The sequence below is a fragment of the Paralichthys olivaceus genome, chromosome 8 (genome assembly GCF_024713975.1).
Source record: "Paralichthys olivaceus isolate ysfri-2021 chromosome 8, ASM2471397v2, whole genome shotgun sequence".
Lineage (NCBI taxonomy): Eukaryota > Metazoa > Chordata > Actinopteri > Pleuronectiformes > Paralichthyidae > Paralichthys > Paralichthys olivaceus.
Window position 1 is genome coordinate 9,073,532 of NC_091100.1, and position 26,550 is coordinate 9,100,081.

The following is a 26,550-nucleotide window of genomic DNA, read 5'->3' on the forward strand; positions in this document are numbered from 1 at the left end:
AGGGGAATGTCTCAAGCACTGATGGTTGGCTTTATACTCTGTGGATTGACAGTCAAGAGTAATTTCCCAGATTTCAAGTGTATTTGTTTTAAAACAATAGGACAAAACATAGTAGTTCAACAGATTTTCCCAAAGAACTAGAATTAACTGACCTCTTTCATCCCATTATTGTCGGCCCTTTCTTGCACCACGGTCCAATTCCACAAAGCCTGAGTAACTAGTGACTAATCATGCTATTCTACTATTTATGGTAACAAGTGGCAGCCCACAATCAACGCCTCTGCATAATTACCAAATGTAATTTTGTCTTGACTAAAAAGAAAAATTACTCCGTAATGGATTTGGCTGCCGTGCAGTGCCCAGCTGAGCCCAGGCCTTGTTAAAGTAGCCATCAATCTCCTCTTCCTCATCCCTGCCTCTTTTAGCAGAGGGAGTGATTGCATGCAGCACTTGCCGCCCTAGGGATGGAAAATGTGTTTCCCTGTGCTGCCTGTGAGCCTGTCGGTGAGGAATCTCAGACCACCAGTGTGTTTTTCACTTGAATGAACCTTGTAACTGAGTCTGTGAGGTCCCAGTCCACGAGAGCTAACAACCCCCATAACCTTGACTCTGCCTCGGGACAGAGGGGGGAGGCGAGGGGGAAGATGCATCTATGTTATTTCACTTGAGCCTGACCCAGGTGCAGGTCACACCAAAGAGCGGTAATTAGCCAGCCTTGCTTTTTCTCCAAAAAGGGGGGAGTAAAAGAGAGAGGCTGTCAGTGTGAGAGAGTGCGAAGGTAAAAATTCCTAATTTACCCAAATCCTTTGCTAATCCACTGAGTCCTGCTCTCTAATCTGCTCTATTCTCAATGCGAGGAGCAGGAGAAGGATGGATACTGCATAGAGGCATAAGCAGGGAAGAAGAGAAATTTTGCTTTTGCAGTGAAAACTTATTTCGGGACAAGAGCTCAGACGAGGGACGGCAGCAAAATGACGCCCAGTTATTATCTTCAAGTGTTGGATGATTTATAATCATTAATGGCAGCAAAATGCCAAGGTCAAGCTACTCACTTCTACAACTAATCATCCCATAAAACATTTACATAATCTCCTTAGCTTTATGTCTGATTCAACGGATATAATCACCTTTTTTTTAAATTCTCGTGCTTCTTTTAATCATTCATCTCATTCATTCATTTGCTCACTCATCAGTTGAACGATTCCTAAAGTAAAATGTTGAGAATTAAGAGATTAGAAGAATACCCCCTGTTCTGAGGTCCTAAGTGAAATGTCGTCAGAATTGCTGAATGAATTACCATTACATTTAATACAACAATTATGTCTTCAAGGAATTCTCATAAACGTAATGATCCCTTAACTTTTTATTTAGCGCTGCCATCAGGACCCACTTTTTATTTGACCAGTACCTAAAGTCTTGGGATGTAAAAATGTCCTACCGCAATCCATCCTTTGTCTGTAATGCTCATCCTTTTAGAGGTGGTGGGGGGCTGGAGTCAATCCCAGCTAACATTGGGCTAGAGGAGGGGTACACCCTGGACAGGTCAATGTATGTGTTAACCTCATGTAATCTTAAAAAGAATACATATTGACTCATGGGTTTATCAATGGCCCATATTTAGAGAGCAGGGTCGTCAATGACAAACACATAGTGCTGATATTATATTGTTGCTTTTACTTTTTGTCTAAAATAATGAACACAAAGTCATTTGACTTCATTGAGCATTTTTTGGTGTTGACCAATTACTTCAAACCTCCAGATAAAGGCCCATTTAATCAGCTGATTGATTGATCGGTGTAACAATAAATAAAAAAAGTTTTGAATCACTTACAGGGTTCAGTTTAATGTTCCTTGCTTATATTTGTCTACTCTTTAAATCCTTGAAAACTGTGATATCGAGACCACTATGTTTTTTATGATGTTTCCTGGAGTAGCTCCTAACTTTGGCAAGTCACATTTTTCCTGTTTTGCTTCTGTCGCTTCTCTCGCGCAGAAATTGACATCGAGCGCTGCGTCCGTGAATCCATCAACCTCTTCTGCTGGACACCAAAGAGCGCCACATACCGACAACATGCTCAGCCGCCAAAGGTTGCTGGCGACAATGGCTTTGGAAAAACGGCAACATACTACTCATCTGACTATCAGGACATGCCCAAGACAGACCTGGTGAGTTTTAACACACATACACACACACAGACCTGCACACTTGAACTTTAAAAGTTCCAGAAGTAAAGTGAAACTGAAAGTTCAATGTGTAAATCTGTTAACGAGTGTTTCAATGAGGAAGTATTCTTTTATTCTTTCTTTATTGATTTCCTGGGGGTTTTTTCTGGTTGTGGTTTTTCCCCATTATGTATGTCTTTGGCGTTTCCTGCATTCATGACATTGAGGACTTTGTACAAGGAAACCAGTAAATTTGTCAACAAATGCTGAATTAAAAATATACTTTGGACACAGAATAATACTTGTTATGCTGCAGAAAGTCTTTACCCTAACAAACAAGTGAAATAAATAATAATTCTTTAAATTTCAGCTTTGTGATAACAAACTAACGAGGCGCTTCAGAAGTATTAGCTTGGTATAAACAATGAGAATATGTTGGTATACTTTTTGTTATAGAATATCTGTGAAAAAAATGCAAGTAGGTATATATTTATATATAGGTAAACAATCTTTTAATCAGTTTATATTTCCTCAGTAATTAGTATTCAGGCTTAAATGTGCAGCTGGATTAAGTTTTAAGGTAGAGTTTACTCCTCAGATATTTGTTTCTTTTGGTAAGAATTCCTAAATTTAAGACATTATGTGTTGGCATCATCCACTTTCCTCTCTCTGGTTTTGAGTTGTTTCGTCCACCGTCTGGCTATATCCGTTTTCAGACATGACCTCTGGGTAAAATCTGGAGAATTGGCTTCGGAGTTTACCCGGTGTTTGCCTTTCACACATGTACAACACAGCGGGTTTACAATGGCAACAAATTAGAATGAGTTGTTTCCGTAAATTAAAAGTTCTATTTTGATACAGTGCATGGCAGCTTCAGTCTCTAAAGTGACCAAATATTGATTTGTCTAAAAATACCACCAGTGAAAATATGTCATAAATAAAGTAAAACCATATTAATATAGCACTTCTTACAAATTGATTTGTTTAAACAAGATACGTTAAGTTCATTTGGATGAATTTGTCTGATGCTCTGTGCTTGTCATCTTTAATGTTTTGTATTTTTGGTTTTGTTGTATCCTCTTGTGAAGCACTTTCTAACAGCTAACAGTTTTTAGAAATAAAGTTATTACTATTACACCGTCCACAGGAGTAAGTGCTGAGATACAGGAATGCAGATATATAAACAATAAAAAATAGACAGCAATTCTGTTTTTTAACAAACCAGCGTAAAGGGTAATACATAGTTGTGAGGAGTGTTTATTGATGTGATGCTGTCTCTCATACAGGCCTTTTGTCTTTGTTTAGTTTTTGTGACACAGCCCTGTTTGCCTTTCACACCTGAATGCATCGTGTCCAGAAAGCTCACAAACACTCTTGTCAGCCCTATCTGCTGTGTGCCCAAGTGATTGCTGTAATCTTTCTCATTCAGCCGAGGCTCATTTGTATGGGCGGTGGCATTGATCCATGGTCGCATCTCTCTGCACCCCACCTCCTCCTCGGAAAACATCAGGCAAGGGTGCGCTGTGCGGAAATGTCAGTCTCATCACCGGAGTGACCACAGACACACACACACGTACAATATACATCAAGCTAAGTGTAGATTAGAATCCAGAAAATAGGTTGAATCAATATAGAAACCACTCTGCTGATTGCTAATTATTACAGATAAATGTATAATGCCAGGAAATGTGATTGTACAACTTACGTGTGTGAATGGGTAAATAGCTAAATTGTTCTGTAAAGCACTGATGAAGACCTCTATAAATACATCCTCGTAAATACAATCACCAAATACAGCGGATAGCAGTAATTGTAAAACTGCACAAACAAAATAAATAAATAAATATATATATATTACTAGCTAATAGCCTGTTTCTCAATTGATGAAGTGTATTTCATTTGGACTTGGATGCGTTTTCTTAAATTGAAGTGCATTGAGCTCTCAGGGCCACCGTAGATTTCTGCTACTTTAGCCATGCATACCTCGCATACACTGCAGCAGGAAGCTCCGTCAGCAGGTTCTCAGCCCTGGTAGTGACATCCATCTCATTGGACAGCTCCTGTCCAGTCAGTTTGGTCTGAGTGAGTGAAAAGGAGAAAACAAACTCCTTGTTTCTCCTTTCTCTTGGTCACTAAGAAGAGAAAAAAGTTAAATAAACACATGAGTATTGTGTTTTAATTAAATGGCCAGTCCATGGCATGATTTTAGGTCATCTAAACTTTGTGGATCTAGCTACATGCTCTTCTTCTTTGCCAATGTCCTTCATAATAATGGCATTCTCTACATTGTGCATCTTTAGCCTGCTATATTGAGGGGAAGTCATAGTCAGGCAACTGTTTGGTTATAGACAGAGAAATGTTTTCCCACATGTATAAGTTCCCCACAACTAAACTAGACACACGTGATGAATGTGGGATTTCTCATTAATAGGTTGGTGTGAGATTGGTGCAGGAAGTTGTCATGAACAGTGTATGCTTTGAATATATATTGTAATAAATCATGCGGCAGAGTGCACAGGAGGCTGGTGCCATTCCCTGTGGATGAGCAGATGTTTTACTCAGCGTCATCTAACAGCTGGCAGAGCTCATATTTCAATGATTGTAGAAATGGAGGTCCACGAGTTAACAGGAATGTTCCCTAGTTCCAATTTGCCACTGTATTTGGGCGCTTCATGTTCCGGTGAAGATGTGAAACTGTGAGAGAGTGGAGCTTTCCCAATTAGATAAGGGCCATTATCACAGCAGACTTTTTGACTTGTCATAGTTGGACAGTGAGACATGATAGTGAGACAGTGTGCCAGCAAAATACCAGCACCGTGAAACAGAAGCAGCTAAATGGAATTCAGCCATTATTGTTTTTCTTCTTACCACCTGTGCTTTCCCTTCTGTGACATGTTGAAATGTGTGCTATGAAGAAGGCTTTTGTTCTGAATAGGAAAAGGTTGTAACTCGCACAGAGCTCAGGCATAATCACACCTTTATAACATTCATTTACTCAGTAAACAGAAGCAATCTTTTACAAAATCCCCACTGTACATTGAAATGTTTTAAAACTTACATACATATATGTTGAGTTTGTCACATATTTCATCTATTAGATAAAACATGAACATCTCTTTATGCAATCACATAGTTTAGCCAGATAGGAAAAAGTGTCTTATGCAACTTCGAAACTACAGTTCCATTCCAGTTTCTGTTGCTCAGATGTCACAAGTGCATGATGATTTTTTCTGATGTTTCCAAGAACAATCTTTCGTGTTATAGCACTGTTGGTTACAGCTGTGTGGCCAGAATCAAAAGGAGATTCACAAGAAAAGCTGGGACCTTTTTTTTTTTATATGAAAATCATCCACTATGCAGAAATTGGTGTGTGTGTGTGTGTGTGTGTGTGTGTGTGTGTGTGTGTGTGTGTGCATTTTTCTCAAATCCTGACCTCAATTATGCTATTTTGCTCTTTGTCTGGCTATAAACTTCACACATTATGTGTGAAGTTTTGGGCTCAGTGCGACAGACAGAAAGACAGACAGACAGACAGACAGAAAGACAGACAGACAGATGGAAGCATTATGTTTGCGGTTTGTCAATGGTCCATTGTATTTTCATGAAAGCAATTTCTCAGGGAGGCCTTGATGGAGTTTGACACAAATGCTCACTTGGACTTAAGGATGAACTGATTATAATTTGGTGGTCAAAGGTTGCAGGTTAAGGATACTGTTTCCTTTGTGCACATTGAAGGGCACATAGTCAACATATTTCACATTTTGCCGGATACTGACTCTGTGACATTTACCTTGGGTGCCCACCTTGAAAATCTGGTGATTGCTTAGATCTTCTGTGTTGCAGGCTGTGTGTGAGCCATCCACGTTCTAAACTTTGTAGCTTCTTTGCAGCAACAGCATTGTCTGCTGACAAGGCTGCAACGTTGTGTTCTATTGGCTGGTTAATTGTAGTCTGTCATTGGTTTCTTTCACTTAGACACTGCATAGCAAGCCAATCCCAGCTGACATTGGGTGAGAGGCTGGGTACAAACTGAACAGGTCACCAGCCTATCGCAGGGTCAACATACAGAGACAAAAAAAAACATTCACCCTGACATTCACACCTACGGCCGATTCAGTCTCTAACTAATCCCACTCTACATGTCTTTGGAGAAAACGCACACAGACACAGGGAGAACAAGCAAAATCCACACAGAAGACCCCTGATTCAAACCATGAACCTTGTTGTGAGGCAACAGTGCCAGAACCTGTAGTTGTTCACAGATAACTTCTATTTTGCCAAAAAAAAAACAACAAAAAAAAACAAATTGTTATAAACTGCAACGTGACCGATTGTGAAGTGCCTTCACTGCATTTTTTAGAGATTATGCTCAAATACCACAGACTGTGTTGTTTGATATGTGAATATTTCAGCGTTTACACAGTGTGAAGGCTCTTTAAATGAGTTATTCAACTTGTCTCTAAGCTGCACAACACTGTAGTCCCCAGTTCAATATGTTATGTGACAGGATTTCTTTCTGGCAACTGTGACAACCAAGACACACACACACACACACACACACACAATAAACACAGCATTTGTGTCTGTTTATCTGCAGCTCCAGTTTGGGCTCATCACTGTCAGGCCAGTGAAATGTGAAAGTGTCATTAAGCCATTTTTTCGGCTGGCACACACTGCTCATCATGACATTTAAGTCACCACACAGTGCTTCATGGGCCCCAGGCAATCACAGGCTGCATATTTTACCCATTTCTGTCAGAATATTGTATGTTTGGAGATGTGTGTGTATCTGTGTATGTGTGTTTGTGCAGCTGTCTTTGTGAGGGTTACACTGGTGCATGTGAGTGACAGGCAGTGTGTGTGTGTGTGTGTGTGTGTGTGTGTGTGTGTGTGTGTGTGTGTGTGTGTGTGAAGAGAGAGAGACATTATTTGGTTTTACTGAAGTAGATCTAAATACTCATCATTGCTGATCAGCTCACATGAGCCCAGCCAAGTAGGTGACAAAATTCAGCTCTCTGTCATTGTCCATTGTCCTCATTTAGTACACTCAGACAATGCAGTCCAGTTAAATACAGCTAAGCACTTTGGACAGAGCCCTGGGCAATGGAGTCCAACCTCTGTTCCCATAGAACATTACAGTTTGCTGCCCTTACTGTGATGTCACCTAATGTTTTGTGAACTGCTGTTTTGAAGCTTCACTAGAAGTAGGGTCATTTTCTCATTTGAGAGAATAAAGGTTTCAGGCACTTTAGCCACATTGGCTTTACTTTAATATAGTCCATGCTTCAGGCGAAACCTATAGGTGTTTACATATATGAGGATGTTCAGTTGGACTCATGGATAAACTGATTCGAATTTCGTCGTCAAAGGTCGAGGTCACTGTGACTTACAAAAAAAATGTTTTTTGCTTTCTGAATGCAATGTCTCATAAATCAATCAATCAATCAATCAATCAAATGTATTCATATCGCATGGTATCACAACAAACAGTTGTCTCAGGGTGCTGCACAAAAAGTCCAAGATCTTAAAAAAGACAAAATCCAACTTGTTCCACACCGAGCAAGTATGAGCAACAGCAGCCATGAAAAACTCCCTGGTGGAAGAAACCACTAGCAGAACCGGGCTTGGTGTGGACGGCCTCTGCCAGGACCGTTTGGGGTGAGTGGAGAAAATAATGTGTGTAGAGTCACAGTCTCAGGTCATGGGCTTGAATCCAGCCCGGAAATCCCCACGTGGACGATGGTGGGTTGGTCCCCCCAGGCACTCCTGCCTCCCTCATGGTCCAACATGCACAGCAGGTGAACCCATAGCTCCAGATGGTCCTCAGGTGAGAGTGCTGGTGGTTGCGTGACCCTCCATGTCAGCCCTGCGACAGACCGGCGAACCTCCACTAGGACCCGAGCCAGGACGGGCTCCGGAGAGCCGCACAGCATGGACCAAGGAAGGGAGGAGAAGACCCAAGGATAAACATCTTAAGGGAGTTTCCTCAAATTTGGTACAAACCTTTACTTGGACTAATATTAAGGTCGTGATGACCTCATGTTCTTATGACCATGGTATATCGGGAACCCTTACAGGGAATTTCATTACATGTGGCTCAAACTCAAGGATAAACTGATGACTTTGTAAACCCTTCCTTGCCTTGTGTTATCGTCATGAGAAAACCCTTTTAAATTTGGACCGACAAACCAACTGATTAGTTGCGTGTTGAGAATTCAGAGGTCAAGGTCATGGTGGCCTTACAAATCATGCATTTAGTCTCTTTAATGTGATGTCTCTCATCTGCCTCGAGGGGATTTCTTCACATTTTGCCACATGGACTCAAAGATTTACTGATTTTATTTCAGCGGTCAAAGGTAAAGGTCACAATATCCTCAAATGAGTCTGGAAAAAATGTATGTAGACTGAAACTGCAATGGTGGGCAGACACAGACAACAGCAGTGTGATAATTCTAGTTTCAGATGTGATACTGATTTGGTTGATAGAATGATTGTGGCGGTGAGCATGGAGAGAGAGGTGTGGAGATGGCCCATGAGATCAGTAGCTGGTGAGCTGATTGGCACAGCTGGTGCGTCTTGATTAATCACACTCTCGGCAGCCAAAGACAACAAAGACAGACGGCCACGCCAGCCCGTCGGATCGTGTTTGTACCGAATGATTGGAAATATGCTGAGTTTATGCAAAACATTCAATTGTATACTAACTGCTTTATACGCCATTAAGTATGGGTTATCATTCAACATTGCGTTGTGCTGTTTGTAAAATCCTGGTGGAGTAAAAGTGCAGTGCTTGAATAAAGAAACTAGCTGCTTCCAGAGCTGCAATGAACTCTAGATAATCGTTGTGAAGGTATCTGACCGGAGAATCTCCTCCTATGTTCCTCATGCTGGAAAGATAAATTCTGGAGAAAGTTTAAACTCAAGTGTGCTGACATTGTCTAGAGTTCATGTCTGAAAACGGCTTTAGTTTCTTTAAACCATTATATACACTTTTGTAGCTTATTAGAACTTTACTTGGAGTTACCAAGAGTTACCTACTCAACTCGTAAACAGCCTTGGAGCAGAATCCAATATAATTGAAGTAACTGGTGACCAGATGTAATACAACAACAGAAAAAACATAAAATGCCTCCATACTGCACGTGTGATGTCATCAAAGTGTCCGCAAGCCCCAACATTCATATGTGACTGTAAATTAGGTCATTTACACCATGTTTTAAGCCTAAATGTCCGCTGATATCTTCCAACAAGGTGCGTTTCGGGACAGTCGGACATGCTAACATCCACTAGCTTAGCCACTTCTGGAGAACTTAAAACAAGGTATTATTTACACATTTTTTTACAGTTGTTTTAGTCTGTTGTTCTATAACGTTTGAAGTCTTGGTCACCAGTTACTTCAATTGTATTGGAGTATTTTGTGGACTCAAACACTTTGCCCACCCCTCCATAGGCACAGTGGTGAGTAGATAATGAGTGAATTTTCATTTCTGGGTGATCTATCCCTTTAAATCCTTCTCTGTTCTACAAATCACACAATGTGCTGAAACTCATAGATAATTCTGTTGGCATTGGTCATCCATTGAATTTGCATATCAATGAATAGAAATACCAGACTGCTAAATAACAACTCATTACCACAATACATTTGTTTGAATGTGAAAAACTGTTTTTTGCTTAAACTTATTCAAGGGCATCTGGGAATCACAGAGATCCATCACTGGCTCACTAGTGTAGACCAGGGTTCAGTCCCCTGCAGCCATGCCTCTGGCTGGGTGCTTTAATGAACCCATTTGGCAGTGCAGGTGGAAACTGGCAAAGAATCGTGTTCTGGCTGCTGCTGGTGGTCATTTGTTGTGCTCTCACAGCTGCAATGGTTTTTTGTGGTAAGACATATGAAAAGTCTGTTATGAGTCAATGGGATGAAGTGTTTTTAAAAGATAGCGTCAAAAATATCATTTATGTAGAGGAGATTGAAAAGTATGTGACTGTCATGCCTAAGAACTGGTCTCCTGATTTAAAAGAAACAGTTATATCCAATCAAATTTTTCTCTCTCTTGTGTCATTACTTCTCCAAATTAATTTTTCTCTGAATGTGTTTGCTCTCATGCTCTCCCTTGTGATCTGTTGTCTTGTGACTTCCACTCTTGTAGTCTCGGGAGCCTCTGGCACTGTGTGACTTGAAGAAAGAAGTATCCCCCAGGGTCTCAGCTGAGGACTTAATTGACCTCTGTGAGTTGTCATTGGCTGGCCCCACCAAAAGGACTAAAGCCGGCAAGCCCAAAATCATCGCTGTCGACATTCGAAATGTGGAGGAGTATCCTTACCATTCCTGTTCCTAGCTATGAAATTGGAAATATGGAGATTATTGGGAGCCAAGAGGTTAACATGTTTGGTGGGAACTTACATGTAGCAGCATCAGCTTGAAGTGATTTTTTATTTATCTCTGCTTTTCTCTTCCCTTTTTTTTTTCATTTTTCTCAATGACACATGATGCTTGTAAAAATGAACTTCTCAACCCCTACAACAAGCAAAAGCTAATTCACCACAATTCAGTTTCACTTTCAACCCAGAATAAGAAGTGCTGTTGAGTAAACATAGGGATGTGGACTGATGCATATTTAAAGAGGGCAGACGACATATCTGTGGCCTGTTTAAGACTTGCCGACCAGCCCAACTATGTCTTCAGATATGAACTATGGAACCTTTCACATTTTACACAGTAGAAATATGGAGGATCTGAAAGCAGCTATGCAAATTGAGTCTAGCATTGCTTTAGACGGGCAAATTCTAAGTCAAGCTCAGCTCACCTGACAGCTACAGCAGCTGATCTCAAAGTCAGCCCACGACAGCTGATAGCTCAGCTGATTCACTTCCATGTTGGAAAACTCAAACAAGGCGACTTGTTGCTTCCTCTGCAACCCACTTTCACTCCTGCTTCTCTCCTTTTCATAATTTAATTATGATCATTTGATGTCCGCTCTGTTCTGTTCCCTTTCGGGGTCTTGCTGCCGTTCTCCTTACATTCAGCTTTCCATGTAGGCATATGGAACGATGGAGAGGTGTGGGCTCTCTGTCTCAGGTTTTGCATGCATGCATCTCTACCAGTTCAAACTGCGCTTCTTAACTCAACTGCCTCTAGTTTCAGCAAAGGCCATATTTCTGGCAGCATCAATATTCCCTCCAACACAGCCTTCAACCCTGACGGTGAGCTGGTGCAGTGTCCTGCAACAGGAGTCCTCCAGAACTACAGAGGACGTGTCATTGTGGTTATCAGCCACGTCATGAAGAATGCTGCTATGGTGAGAAAGCAGCCACACAAGCACAGATACACCAGTGTACAGCACAACAGCATAGACACCATTCATATGAGTTGTCTAATATACATTGTGTATAAACCGTTATCTTTTCTAAATATATTTTTATTAGTAAATATTTTGGAAGGTATGAAGGTAAGACTAATTAGATCTTAATTTTCAAAGAAAATGTGTTAATATTAGCCAAATTTGATTGGCTGGTGATTTGTCAACTGAATCATAAAGTGAATTAACTTTTTAATATGGAGATTTTGTAGAAGTTGTGTTGTAATATTTAGGCAGAAAGTGGTATGGTTGGTATTAATTATACTATTAATTGTGGTAATAATGCATCAGAGATAACCTTAATCTGAGTGTATTATCCTATTTATTAATCAGATGATAATCTTTAAAAATTCCCTTCTAAATGTTAAGTGGTATCATCATAGCGAAGCAATTAAGTTGTGGGGTGACAAACAGTTCTTTAATATAATTTTTCACCACAAAGTGAGGTTTATTAATTAATTAATTTTTATTCTGAACCTGAACGCAGTGCAATACCTAAATATTTAATTCCAACTGGAATCCAGTCCTCCTCGGTCCTGGTGTAAACTCCCCTGTGGCTCATCCAAATCCTGAAGCTTCCAGTTTACTCCAGTTTGCTGTTTTTTAGCTTTGCTAGTGGCAGTGCCTTAGGAATGGCAATGTCCATCCATTAGTTTGTCCAGTACTTTGGTTCAGACTGAACTATCGCTTCAACATTTTGGATTAATTGTCATGAATTTGTCATGGCGCCCAGATAGTACTGACACCGCTGATCCCTTCTTGTTTGAGTGAATGTTTCAATGACTGTTGGATTTTAAACTTTGGGGGATTATTAACTTTTCATATCGGCCATCAAATGCTATAGGCCTACTCTCCTCGGCTAGCTAACAATCTTAACAGATAGCATTATGTATAGACTCAAAATCAATGTACGTATATGTGAAGATTCTCAGTCATCCAGGTCATGGTATCTTCTGGAGTTACACATTGGCAGCTGGAACCTCTTGTGTTTCTTGAAGAAGTTTCACCTCTCCTCCAAAAGGCTTCTTCAGCTCTGGAAATCAAAAAGGAAATCAGATGAAGTATGTGTTCCTCCTCTCTAGCATTTGTCATGGAATGTGACATCTCGTTAGTGTGGTGGGACAGGGTCATGTCAGGGCAGTGAAGGCAGACCTCAGGGTCATCTTGTCTCCTCTGAAATCCCTCTGATCATCCAGCTGGATCACACTGGCATCACTGGTGAACTGCACAAGAGCAGGTGTTCAATGAGATTGTGCTACTCTTTGAAAATAAAAATCAGTTTGTTCTGATATAAAGTAGAATAAAAACGTTAACCTTTTTCCTTTTCTTAAAGACACTGCATTTGCCAAGGATGAAACGGTATTTTACATAAATCATTTTTCTTTCGTCTATAAAAATATCTTTGCTCGCTTCAGCATAACAGAACAGAGAACTATATCAATCTTAATGAATTCTCCTTTTGTGCTCTCTTTGGAATAAATTAGCCAAACTTAAATTTAAAAACTCAGCAGGGATATCGCCTCAGGCAACATCCCAATTTAGAAAAGATGTCCTCCTTCCATGTTGGAAAGTAAAAACAAGTATATCTCCTTAATTGAGGAGAGTCTGGTATTTTTAGGAAGCAGCAGCAAGATCTCACTGTCTGACAAACGCTCTATAATTTAACTGTTGGTAGATAAGTGAACAATTGAACTGAAGAAAGATTGAGAAATTATCATCAAGCTTTTTGTAAGGCGTTAGTGGCTCTTATGTAATTAGCACATGGTCATAGCTCTAAAATTGTGGCTTTTGTGCTTTTGATATTTTGCAGAGAAATCACAATGTGTGTAAAAGTTTGTACTTGAGTAAGTGATTGTCGTCATCATCATGAGACAATCATCAGCCTCATAGTCATTCAGGCATTAGGCATGATGATGAAGCTTGAATGTAGTGTTTTACTACAACACAAACAAAACACACCCCCCCCCACCCTGACCAAAACTGCACTTAGTTTACATTTGAGTCTTGTGATGAACCCAAGTAATTGAACACACCTCTCAGTCGTAGAGCTCTTGAAATTAAAGGTCGATAAGGTCTCAATTGTGCTTAAATGCTATTCACATTTCTGTGCAATGCATCAGTGGCCTCATCATTAGCTCAAAGGGCAAACACTAAGTCCACTCAATGTGTGGTCAGGCTTTACTGTAAACCTTTAACATTTAAACCCTATTGGCATTCAGAGTTAGAGAGGACATTTCAGCAAGTTGAATCTAAAGTTTTAAACTGTTTGCCAAGACACACAGATAAAAGGGGTTTGTTTTGTTACATGTTTTTATATTTCCAGTTATTATAGTTGTTCTTAATAATTAAAGGTTCAGTGTGTAGTGTTTAGTGGTGAAGTTTCATGTTGCAGCTGAATACCGCTGACCTGACCCTCTCCTTCCAAACATGAAAGAGAAACTGTGGAAACCTTCACTTGTCATGAAAACTCAAATGAGGTTTAGTTTGTCCAGTCTGAACAATATGTAAATATAATATTTGAATATAAAGGGCCCATTCTACAGTAAAGAAATAATTTGTACAATTAAGAGTATGACACACTAGTGAAAACATCACTAAGATTCAACTTCTGAAATAGATCCCTTTCACCTAAATCTTACACACTGAACCTTCAAGTAAAGCTTTGGATCACAAGTTCAATCCTCACTTAGTCATTCATTGCATCACACAACTTCATTCATCAATGAGTTTAAGGTTTTACAGTAACTTTTCTTTGTGATGTAATCTTACAATTTATGACCAGATTTTCTGAAGAGGAAGCAACTTTGTCGAACGTTGATGAATGTAGGAGAAAGCTGCACAGGGACTAGGTCTTGCAAGTCATTCTGAAGAACACACACACGTGCACTCTGGCTACACTTGCTCAATAAAGTTGATTTCATGTTCTTAAGACAACAAACAGAAGCTTTTATAAATCAACTAATGTGTCATAATATTGGTGTAGTGGAACCGCACCCTCCAAGCACTGAGGCCCTTACATTACACTGCTCAAATATGGAGTAACAACAAAATAATCTGTTAAGCATAACTTTACAGTATATCCCTACAGTAACTGGACCCTAATTGATAACTTTGTAGCTCACAGTATTATGTTTAAGTTGAATGTTTCAGTTTTATCTCTCCCCTCCAACGACAGCCAGTGGCCAGAGGCATTATGTTTTCGATGTTCATTTGGACTCAAGGATGAACTAATTAGAATTTTGTGGTCAAAGGTCAAGGTCATTGAACATGACTTCTTAAGAATGCTTTAAAATGTGGCATAAATGTTGAAATAGACTGATGGAATACTGATTATATTTAGGTGGTTACAGTTTAAGGCCACAGTGTCCTCCCAAAACATATTTTTGGACATTTGAACATGATATCTCAAGTGTGCCTGCATGGAATTTCTTCAAATTTATACCAGTTGTCATTCAGGCTCAAAGAAGAACTGATTTAATTTCAGTGGTCAATGCAGGTCATGGTGACCTCTTATCAGCCTGTAAAAAAGTGTATTAAAACTGAAACTGCACTGGTTTGGTGCAAGTCCTCTGTCTTTTATTTAAAATTTCCAAATTTGAATTTCATAATGAAGCCCAGTAATTCATCACACCTCTCAGTTATACAGTCACAAAATTAAATGTCGATAAGGACTCAATTGTATGTAAATGCAAATTTCGGTGCACTGCACCAGTAGCCTCATCGTTAGCTCTGAGTCTAATGTGTGGTCAGGCTTTACTGTAAAACTTAACTTTAATTTAAACCCTATTGGCATTCAGAGTTAAGATTTCACAACCAGATTTTTTCTAAAGAAACTCTTTGTACACTTAATCAACTGAGCTGTAACCTGCACACTATTTACACTTGAGCAAGTTTAAACACACTTGCTCAAGTCTGCAAGTCTTTCTGAAGAAGAAACACTGTGTACACTAACTCAACTGAGCAGTGACCTGTGCATTGTCTAAATATGAGCAAGTGCAAACAGTGTGCAGGTCTTTCTGAAGAAGAGTTTACAACTGCACATTGTCTCCACAGTAACTGGTGCTTTACCTAATACTGTTTGAGCTCACAGTATTATGTGATTATGTGATGTTTAATTCACATGATTTCATCAGCTCAATGGATGTTTTCATAAAGGATAATGTCAGTTCAGAACCGAGGTCTCTGCATTTCCTGCTGGAGGCATTTTCGGTCTCAACAAGTGCTCTGTCTTTAATTCCAAATTAATATAGTTCACTTTACTTCCTTAAAGTTATTATTGAAAAAACATTAAAGGTATAGTTTACTGAAAAATGATAATTCATTGCTCATTATCTACTCACCACTATGCCGATGGAGGTGGTGGGTGAAATGTTTGAGTCCACAAAACACTTTTGGAGTTTCAGTGTTAATAGGTGTTGCAGCCTCATCCAATAAAATGTCAATGGTGACCGATTTTTCAAACGTAAAATAACAACTGAAAAAAACATAGAATGCCTCCATACTGCACCTGTGGTGTCATCCAAGTGTGCGTAAGCCATACAGCAAGAGAAAATGGTGACGTACTGTCAATCTTTATGTTCAATCTATGATTGAACCCACATATTAATGTTTGAGTAATACGAGGTAACAAGTAGCCTACCTGCAAAAATAAATTTGCTCTCTCTCTTCTGAATTTCTTCCTAGTTTGCAACACATCTGGTCAAGGTGAACTTCCCGCGGGTTTGTATCTTGGATGGAGGCATCAACAAGCTGAAGCCCACTGGACTCCTGACAGTCCCCTCCCCTCAGATCTGACACCATTCCTCAGCTTTGTATTAACTGAAGGGATGAGTGGAGGGACTGTTTACTGCATTTTGAGCTGATATTTGAGAGAGAAAAATGGATCATAGTTGTACCAAGACTTTTTGTGGAGGACTTTACACATTCTGATCAAATGATGCAAAACGACTGAAATGAACTTAAGTAATTTTATTTCCTATTATTAAAAGTGAAATAATGAATTATTTCTTTGAGAACTGTTGTGTGTTGTCGTAGCTTTGCACTGATAAATTGATAAATTGTGTTCAATACAAATATCTTAAAATATGTTGATCTCTTCGTTTTCTGCAACTTGATCCAGGGAACTGCATAACATGTCAATGGGAGTTGTATGGATGGATACATTTTAAAAGAGGATTTCATTCCAGTGTATGCGCAGAGTCACTGTGGTTATGATATTACATGATGGAAATGCAAATGAACGGGTGTGCCAACTGGTCAAACCTTTCAGGTCCACTCTTTAGCCTTCTCGTCCTCATAGTCAACATTTCAGCCATTTGGACTATACCCTTATCTTCACCATTAGGATGACTTTTTGTCCATGCCACCCACCTCAGAAACACTTTATTGATACCTGGCCATTTTTCTCACCACCAAATTCAATGCTTAAGAGTGTCAAACATGTCCTGACACCCACAGGAAGCGGCCTTTTTGATCCCCCATCCTTTCACACACACTGTCCCCAAATACAACACGAATGAGTGCCAACACGTCCAAACAGGTCTACGGACCTTATTAATTTCACGCTGCCTGAGTGGTTGATCCTCTTGTATCAAGAATGGGTTCCCGAGCCTGACTTGTAGCCAAAATTGTAGATCAATTACAAAAATATACACACACACACACATATATATATATAGAAGTATGAATGTCTTTCCTTAGTAGATCAAGGCAGGACAAGACATATTACCTGCAATGAGCCCCAGTACCCACCACAGGGCCTAGGTCAACTCACAGCAAACTTGTATCCACACCACACAAACAACCACACCTATACTCCCAGTTTTCTCTAAAAGTCCATTCTGACCTCACAGGTCATTACCGAAAAGTCTCATTAATGATTGACAACATTAATTTTATATAGCCTATGAGTGAATGGGAGAATTAGTCAGTCAAATTTTCCATCATAACAGTCACTAACTGTTTTACTGTCGACAGTGAATAAAGAAAAAAAGATGAGGTGAGGCGGTGCATCTTCAGCAGATTCCTCAAAAAAAACCTATCATGTGTTTTCTACTAAAACAGGAACAGGGACTGACCCAATCCTGTTTCAACGAAAGCTGGTTTTACACAATGACCGAATACCATTGTCTGGTCCCAGTTCAGAATAGAATCCATTACAGAAATCCCAAAACGCAAACATTTGTATTTCTTAGTCATGTTACTCATGTTTCACAATTTTTAAAACGTCTTTGTGTTTAAGCGCTGGCTAATCTGTCATAGTTTCACAATCATGTCTTTTTTCTGGTACATATTGCCTTACCAGAGTCAGTTATTGGTGCTAACAAGTCACACCCACTAAACTGGCTATATAAAAAGAGAATGCAGTGGTTAGTACCATCAACGAAACTCCTCAATCTTTTCAGCAGAGGTAAGAGGGATGATTTTTTGAAATGATTTGAGTCTGCAAAGATTTGACTGCAAAAGATCAATAAGAAAAGACAAATGTAATGGGAGTCACTATAATAACCTTTTCTATTCAAATTGATTCTATGCACTCAAGCTCATTTAGTGACAGGTAACATAATCATTGCTGGCTGAGAGTGATTGATGTTATTCCATCCCTGCCAGGATTCTTCAACTTTCCAGGGTGAAAATGGTGAATTACGAAGTAACAGTTTTCACCACCAACTGGGCTTTGGCCGCCACCAACAACAATGTCTTCATTAAGCTGGTGGGCACAGAAGGGGAGAGCAATCGCAGCTGGCTTAGAGGCTTCAAAGGGACTCCGGCCCTCTGGAGTGGAGAAGTAAGTTTGGAACATCCCTCTTAAGTTAGAACTCATAACACACTATTACATTTACTACATTTCAGGAAAGTTGTAAGGCCATCATATTGTGCTTTATTCTGTCAAATCCACTTAATCTCCACCTCATGGATAAATGTTTTCAAACTGTCATTACCCCAGGTTGCACATTTCACTGTCAACTGCCCTAAATCCCTTGGAGGATTGTTCCTGATAGAGTTGGACAAGCAGCATTTCCCATTCTTTGCAGACTCTTGGTACCCTGCGAAGGTTGAGGTGAAATCCCCTGACGGACAAAAATACTGCTTTCCCATCCACCGCTGGATCACTGACCGAGAGGTTCACTGCTTCAGAGAGGGAAAAGGTTTGTGAAAATGTGCTTGTCCTACATCTTGTGTGCTATTTACTGACCACAGAAGAATAAAGACAGGTCCCTCAAGCCAGTGGTGGATCTAAGATTTTTCTAAATTGGGGGCCATGCAGGGGCCACAATTTTCACATAAGTCCTGATTCAGTAAGGTGCACATTTAAGATATTTCTTTTTACTGTTAGTGCTATAGGCTTGAGCAAAGCCATACACCATTGACTATATTTTGAAAAAGCTTAGAAAATAAGAAAATTACCAAATTTTTATACTTAATTGTTGTAATGTTAATAAGTGACAACAACAGCTCCATAAACGTCATCATATGCAATACAAGGTTGTACATAGACTTGACAATCTTGACAAAATTATGACTACATGCCATGTCTCCCCCTCATGTGATAAGTGCAGACAGGAAACAGGTACGCTTGTCCATCAACTGTGGTTATGCCCTCCTTATGGTCTCTAATGATTAACTACATATCAAAGACTTACAACAAACAACAAGACCGACCTCTTTCATGCTATATTATATCTGTGAACTCTCCTATGGATAAAGATATTACACAGGCCATCTCACTCACACTGCTAGCAAAACGACTCATTACACAACAAAAGGAATCTGAGTCTTGCCCCACATTTCATTTTACGTGGAAAGCTTTAAACATGCAATCAGGAAAATGTCTTCCTAAAAATATGGAAGACAATTCTTTTTCCTCTTTCCAATTTTACATTCACCAAATGTAAATGATTAATTTATGTTCTACTGTCATTATATGTTCCTCAATCCTGTTACCTTTCAAAAAATGTAAATCTTGTGCTTCCTCTTTTAAGCTGTGATAGCCTATGAAGAAACCCACAATCTTGCCAAGTGTGCCAGGGAGCAGGAGCTCATTGGTCGTAAGAAGGACTACTGGTAAGAGATCAGAGCTTGTAAAATTATTAGCATTGTATACCTCAAAGCTAACATGCATCTAAACTGCCTTCACCTCTTTTGGGAATTTATTTAAATGCATTACACTACAACATGCAGTGCCAAATTGTAATATGGAATACTTGTCATGTATTATATGCTTGAACACTCTAAATTAAAACAGTTTACACTTCGTTCCTCTCCTCTGTTTTCTCTAGCTGGTCCATGTTGAAAGAAGGACTACCTTACTGCATTCAGGACAAAAGTCCTTTTACTCTGCCTCCTGAGGTTAGGTTCTCCTTCACCAAGGGAACAGAGTTTTTGTGGACTGCAATAACTGGGTAAAGTCCTAAAATCTCCAACAGATATCTAATAATTAACCATTAAACTGCCTGTTTGTCAAATTACCAAATCCTTTATAATAAATGTACTTTGTTTTTTATTTTCTAGGGGGGTTGAGCCGTTTCTGAAAGGACTGGACAAACGCGACGAGCCATGGACTGACATTGATGCATTTGATCGGGTGTTCAGCTGCAGGACGACTGAAATATCAGGTACTGTTGATACTGGTACTGATGATAGATTAAATCGGTTACTTGATACTGTATGCAAAATAATATTTATATTTAACTGTATGCATTTGGATATTCAGCAGTGCACCATTATACTGCCTAAAAATATATTTAAAAAAAATAGTTTTCATATTCTGAAATAATGTACTTCAAATTTTACATACTATATCAGCTTATTTTGGAGACGGCATTGTAGGTGGCTGAAACTTGGTGTCTTAAACCACCTCCTCTGTTGAGTGATGTTTTCTCTTTCAAACCATCTGTCTTCTCTGGCCCAAATACATACATTACCGTCCTAAAGAGTGTCCCTTGTCCTTAAGGGCTGAGGAACTGGCTCTGTATCTATTAGCTTCTTTACTTTGTGTATTATTGGGAGAAAAAAAGGTGACAGAGAAGAAATGTGTATGAGTCAAAGAAACATCGAAACATGCCAGCGACAAGCTGCACACTCTGATAATAAGAAATTACAATAAAAGTTTGTTTAACAGATTGTTTTTCTTCCTAGAATATGTCAGGGAACAATGGAAGAACGATGCTTTCTTTGCCTCCCAGTATCTAAATGGTGTCAACCCCATAATGATCAGATGCTGCAAAGCACTGCCAGAAAACTTTCCTGTCACTGATGACAAGGTCTTCCTCCATGGTCAGGGTAGCTTGAAGGAAGAAACAGAGGTGACCGTCTCATACTGACTACAAATTTCCTCATATCTTATTTATCTTTGTGATAAAATCATGTTTTGACCCCAATTGTCCTGTGATTTTTTTCAACCTCCATATAATTTCAAACAGAAAGGCAACATATTTCTTTGTGACTATAAGAACTTGAATGGAGTTGCACCAAACACCATCAATGGGAAGAAGCAGTACTTGATGGCCCCTCTCGTCCTGCTCCAAAAAACAGAGGACAAATTGCTGCCAATTGCTATTCAGGTGAGATAAGTGCTCTAACATGGCGGCTATCACTCAAAGGATAGGGAACCATCTACTTTGCTAAAAAGTTCTTTAAGCAAGACAATGGAAATTTCTTCTGCAGCAGCTAGTATGAATGGTTTCTGTCAGTGTTGGATTAATTGGATTCAATTAACCATGCCCCACTATCTTGTCCTGTAGCTAAAGCAAACCCCCGCAGAGGACAATCCAATCTTTTATCCCACTGACTCTGAGTATGACTGGTTGATGGCCAAGATCTTTGTGAGAAGTGCAGATTTCCAAGAACATGAACTCAACGTTCACCTGCTGCGCACTCACCTGCTGGCTGAAGTTTTCGCAGTGTCACTTCTGCGCAATGTGCCCATGATGCATCCACTGTACAAGGTAACAGGATCTATCCACCAAAGTTGATGAACCATTGTGTTTTAGTGTTTTATTCAAAGTGCCAGTATTTCACAATGCTAAATGGCAAGGAAGCATTGAGATTTCTGCTTTTACAAATGATGTTAGTAACAGAGTGCCCTCTTTCTCCCAGCTCCTTGTACCTCACACTCGCTACACTCTGCAAATCAACATCTTGGCTCGACTTGCTCTAATTTCTGAGAATGGAGTATTCACAAAGGTACAAAAGACCACCACGCTCTGAAGACCTACAATTACATATCATGTCTTTTCACTATATTTCCTTCATATATGACTGTTCTCTAGTTTGCAGCTTCTGGGGGAGAGGCCATGTTTGAAATCCTGAAGAGATCACTGTCCTCAATAACCTACAAGTCCCTCTGTATACCAGAAGACATTGATGACCGTGGGGTTAAGGACATACCAAACTACTACTACAAGGATGATGGACTCAAACTTTGGGATATCATCTTCAAGTATAACAGACATTTTTCATTTTGCATTATCTATATATATATATGTGTGTGTGTGTGTGTGTACAAACAGTTACACCTTGTTAGTTATAATGCGTTCAGGCCATAGTTTGCACTGTGTCTGAGATAAGGTTTCGGTTTAAAGCTGAGATCAGAGATTTCATTTTTACAAGCAGGGAAAAACTGTTTGTAATTACTGGTGTAGTTATTTGCTGGATCACATGTTTTCCTCAACTGAAGTGATGGTAATGAGGACAGATTAGCTGGCCAGCACAAAGGCAACCCATCTGTGTCAATGAGATGGCCCGCTAACAGGGAGCACCAATGCTCATAGGAATGTAACCTGCAAATACAAATATAGGATTTGAGTGTAAATTTTATACGATTTTATTCGAAGTGAAGTAACTCTCTGCTCAGACATTATCTAAACTACAGCTGTATTAGCCAGTATACTGTAAATATGAGTCAACAAATTGATGTAGTACCACTATTAATCAATTTTCTCATCTAAATGTCAGCAAGAAAGTTAATAAGTATATTTTTTTACCTGGTTACTGCTTTAAACATCATGCTAACTTCCAATGAATACAAGTTTTTGCCAACATTATCTGATAAAGGGATGGCCATCAAATTATCTCAACAAAGAGCCTCTTACTACTATAGTGTGTATAAGATTTGTAATTCCAGGAGGAATGTGTTTTAAAGTACTTTTCCACATTTGTCCAAGATTTGTGAAGAAAGTACTCAGCTACTACTACAAGACTGACCAGATGGTTGTGAAGGACCGTGAGCTGCAGGCCTGGATTCGAGACATTTTTGAATACGGATTCCTTTCTCAAGAACAAACAGGTGCCAAATACCAAAAAATACCATGTTATTATTATAAATTAATCATAGATCAAACATTTATGAAGTCATTTTAAAATTAGACAGGTTCATCTTTTAGTTATGGAATGTATGCTCTGTTCTCAGGAATTCCACAGAAATTTTCCACTGTGACTGAGCTGATCAAGTTTGTCACCATGGTGATCTTCACCTGCTCATGCCAGCACTCAGCTGTGAACAGTGGACAGGTGAATCCTTTCAATAAACCGGGATGATCAGTTATAATGGTGCTGTTTTGTTGAGGCGGATGGATATGGATGACTTAATTCTGGTCAAATAGGTGATATCTGACCTTTAAAATTACCTTTAACATATAAAAATGTATTATAGTATCTATATCATTACATTTTATAATAAGCACAAGTAATGTAAAGTATTGAGCAAATATAAAAAATAGGAACCATTTAGATATTTATATGAAAACTTAGAGGGTCACCAATGTAATTGTAATTCATCCTGAAACATTTATGTCTCATTCAAATTCATTGGCAATCCAGCAGAGCATTGTTGAGAGAGTTCTCTCTAAGCACCGGACCTCATGGTGCTGCTAGAGGAAAGGTCAAGGGATCACTAAAGCGATTAGTGGTTATCCTCTCGGGACCATGAATGTCACAACAAAGTTTAACAGCAATCCATCTAATAGTAGTTGAAATATTTATGTCTAGAACTAAGTAGTGGAATGACTAATCAAGAGGCTGACATCTACACAGCCAAACCATAAGCATTCCTGAAAACTGATGGTCTCAGTTCTACTGCTTCAAAACGTTATTAACCTGTTGTCATTTCTTTATTGCAGTATGACTATGGTGCCTGGATGCCCAACACTCCCATCACCCTGCAGCGTCCTCCGCCCAAAAAAGGGGCAAGCGAAGACATTATGATGCAGACTTTGCCTGACATCAGCACCACAGTTAAGGGATTGTCCACCTTGTGGCTGCTCAGCAAGGAGTCTTCTGACTTTGTAAGTATGCAAGACATCATTCCATTATTACATAAATCATAAAATCATACCATATATATATATATATATATTTTTTTTAATTCTCTTATCAGGTCCCGGTTGGCCAGTATCCGGAGCAATATTTCACTGAGGATTTTCCCTGCAGACAAATAAAGAGCTTTCAGCACAATCTCCACATGTTGAGTGATGAAATCAACTACAGAAACGCTGATCTGGATGTCCCGTACACGTACTTGGACCCAGCCCGCTTTGAAAATAGTGTTGCCATTTGAATCCTAATAGGAGCGACCTCCTCAGCTGTTGGCTAAATCCAGCATCACATTAAAGGGATAGTTCACCCAAAAATGATAATTCACTCATTATCTACTCACCCCTATGCCAATGGGGGGGTAATTGAATTGTTTGAGTCCACAAAACAATGCTGGAGTTTCAGGGGAAATTTGTGTATAGCAGCTGAATCCAATACAACTGAAGATATTAGGGACTTACCTTCAGTCGTAAAAAAAAAACACATAACATGTCTCCGTACTACTCGTGTGGTGTCATCCAAGTGTCCACAAGCCAACATTCATTCATATTTCGAACCAAGGTCATTTACACTGCGTTTTAAGCCTAAAAGTAAAACTATCCCTTTAATAAAAGGTGAATAACTTCTGTGTTTTCACTTCTCACTTCATTTTTTTTTTCATTCTGACTATATGCTGTCCTGTGACTTCTATATAACTCATCAATCAAACTACAAACTCTGGTGAAAAATTTATGTTTTAAATCTTTTTCCTCATCGTAAATCTTCACAAGTAGCAGTGACAGGGTTATACAGCAGTTTATCAAAGAAATAAACAAAAAATTACAAATGTAAAATCCAAGATGTGAAGCTGTTTATTGGAACATAAAAATGCGTAAATCTGATAATAATCTGGATCATGTATTACAGCATCTGTGTTGTGGTTTGCATGTTAGCCAGTAATCTAAAGAGCTGCAGTGCTGGATTAATCAAATCACTTTTATGAGTGGAAATGGGAAATAATTAAATTTGCTCTACTGTTGTTTTATTTTCTAAAAACATTCTTTCAAACTTTTTGTCAATGGGTTTTAGGGATGAAAACAATTGTGATGGTTTATATGAATATACAATTCAAGTGGCATATCTATTATTTATTAATCACAAAAAGGCTTCAATAAAGACAATACAAAACAACATCTCGATGCATTGTCTCTCTTCATTGTTCTTATCTTCACAGGTTGATCCTTTGGTTGTAATGTGTAGTTTTACATTGTGAATGTCTAAACTCAAATTTCTGAGCAACCGTCAGTAAACTCTACTCAGAGTAACTGGGTGAATCTAAATGATGATGAGAGATCAAGATTTATTTGATTGTTGTTGTTATTGTTTGTCACACCAACTGCAGGATGGGGACTCAATTGCAGACGCCACACGGCAAGGCAATCGTCATCAACATCACTCTATTGTCAGAATTCTGAAGCTGTTCAATTAATCAACCAATAACACTATAAGATTGGATAGGTAGGTGTTTCGGTGAATTAGTTAAAGCCCCGACTAGGAGTTTTTAACTCATTATGAAACAGTATTATTTAAATATTGCTGCCTCTTCATGACCTACAACAGAAAATGAGAATTTCTTTAAACTATTGTCAACGTCTGTGGTCAGGACAGATAACCCACGAGGTCAGAGCAACGATTTATGACAGTCGAAAGCCCGTGGCTAGTCTAGAGACTAGGTCAGAGGCTAGGCCAGAGGCTAGGCTAAAGGCTAACCTGTACAGACCAGTACTGCGGATTCTGTTCCTCACCAACCATTGCAAACAAGATGGATGAGATCAGAATGAGATCTCATTGGATACATTACCTCATCGCTATGCATCCTGCAAACAGCGGTGTGCTTTGATATTCCAGCAAACTTTAAGCCCCTATACATTGAGTGACTTGGTATTGTCTCAGGCGGGCTGTTCCATTTGCCCACAATAAGAGGAGGGGTGAAGTATGGATTTCCTGTACCTGTATTAATGTATTTAATACTCAACAATGGTTATGTTAAATCAGCTCCAATATTGTTAGAAGACTGTCTTTACTAAAAAAACTGTGGACTCAAACACTTCACCCATGCCTCCATCAGCATAGTGATGATAAGATAATGAGGGAATTTTTATTTTTCAGTGAACTATCCCTTTAAGCTTTGCTTTAGAGAAACACTGCTATGTTTGCAGGGAGCAAATTCAACAATTTTACAGCAAGGTTTTTTTTTTTTAATGAAAATACATGAATAGATCAGATTTCAAATTTTCAAATGTCCAAACTGGTTGATCCAACTATTTTATATGTTCATTACTGAAAAGTGAGGATTTGGATGTTTTATTTAATCGAGCTCAATTTTTCAGAATACTCCATCTTGTTTTTTCTGCAGTGGAAACAGAGTTCGCAGAAGAGTCGATAAGGTTTTGGAAGTTTTGGATGATGTCAAAAGAGAAGTAACTGCAGGGCGTTGTTACCAGCTTTATAGCCAACAGTACTCTCAGTGCAATGGCCTGTTGGATTGTATTCATCCGATAAACAACAACAATCAAGGCCATTTAAATAAACCTCAGCTCGTGTGTATGAGAACACACAAACACCTCCTGAGCTTACAGGTTCTAACAACTCATGGAGTTGTTTTGATCAGCAACTGTGTTTGAAAGATTTGAACTCTGCACCACTGCACTATTGTCCTCTGGTCACAATTCACCCT

The 26,550-nt window shown here is 39.2% G+C and overlaps 2 protein-coding genes across 3 annotated transcripts in view; both read left to right on the plus strand.

Moving 5' to 3' along the window:
• tbck (TBC1 domain containing kinase) overlaps positions 1–16,607 on the plus strand; it is a 37,970-nt gene extending 21,363 nt beyond the window's left edge. Inside the window, exons 23-26 of one of the 2 annotated variants that reach the window (XM_069530089.1) lie at positions 1,994–2,166; positions 10,314–10,477; positions 11,303–11,462; positions 16,206–16,607. In XM_069530089.1, the coding sequence (XP_069386190.1) occupies positions 1,994–2,166; positions 10,314–10,477; positions 11,303–11,462; positions 16,206–16,316 (608 nt within the window). In that variant the 3' untranslated portion in view covers positions 16,317–16,607. Of the gene's footprint in view, positions 1–1,993; positions 2,167–3,592; positions 4,029–10,313; positions 10,478–11,302; positions 11,463–16,205 lie in introns of those variants that run through there. The other variant, XM_069530090.1, reaches the window with a different exon arrangement.
• Positions 16,608–17,766: 1,159 nt separating this feature from the next.
• Positions 17,767–25,004, plus strand: LOC109638289 (polyunsaturated fatty acid lipoxygenase ALOX15B-like). The gene is made up of 15 exons (XM_020101194.2): positions 17,767–17,931; positions 18,132–18,309; positions 18,469–18,670; positions 19,505–19,586; positions 19,802–19,924; positions 20,034–20,137; positions 20,661–20,827; positions 20,945–21,085; positions 21,266–21,469; positions 21,621–21,707; positions 21,794–21,963; positions 22,688–22,809; positions 22,933–23,033; positions 23,642–23,806; positions 23,899–25,004. The coding sequence occupies exons 2-15, from the start codon at positions 18,157–18,159 to the stop codon at positions 24,076–24,078; spliced, it is 2,001 nt and encodes a 666-aa protein (XP_019956753.1). The 5' UTR covers positions 17,767–17,931; positions 18,132–18,156; the 3' UTR covers positions 24,079–25,004.
• The last annotated feature ends 1,546 nt before the right edge of the window (positions 25,005–26,550 follow it).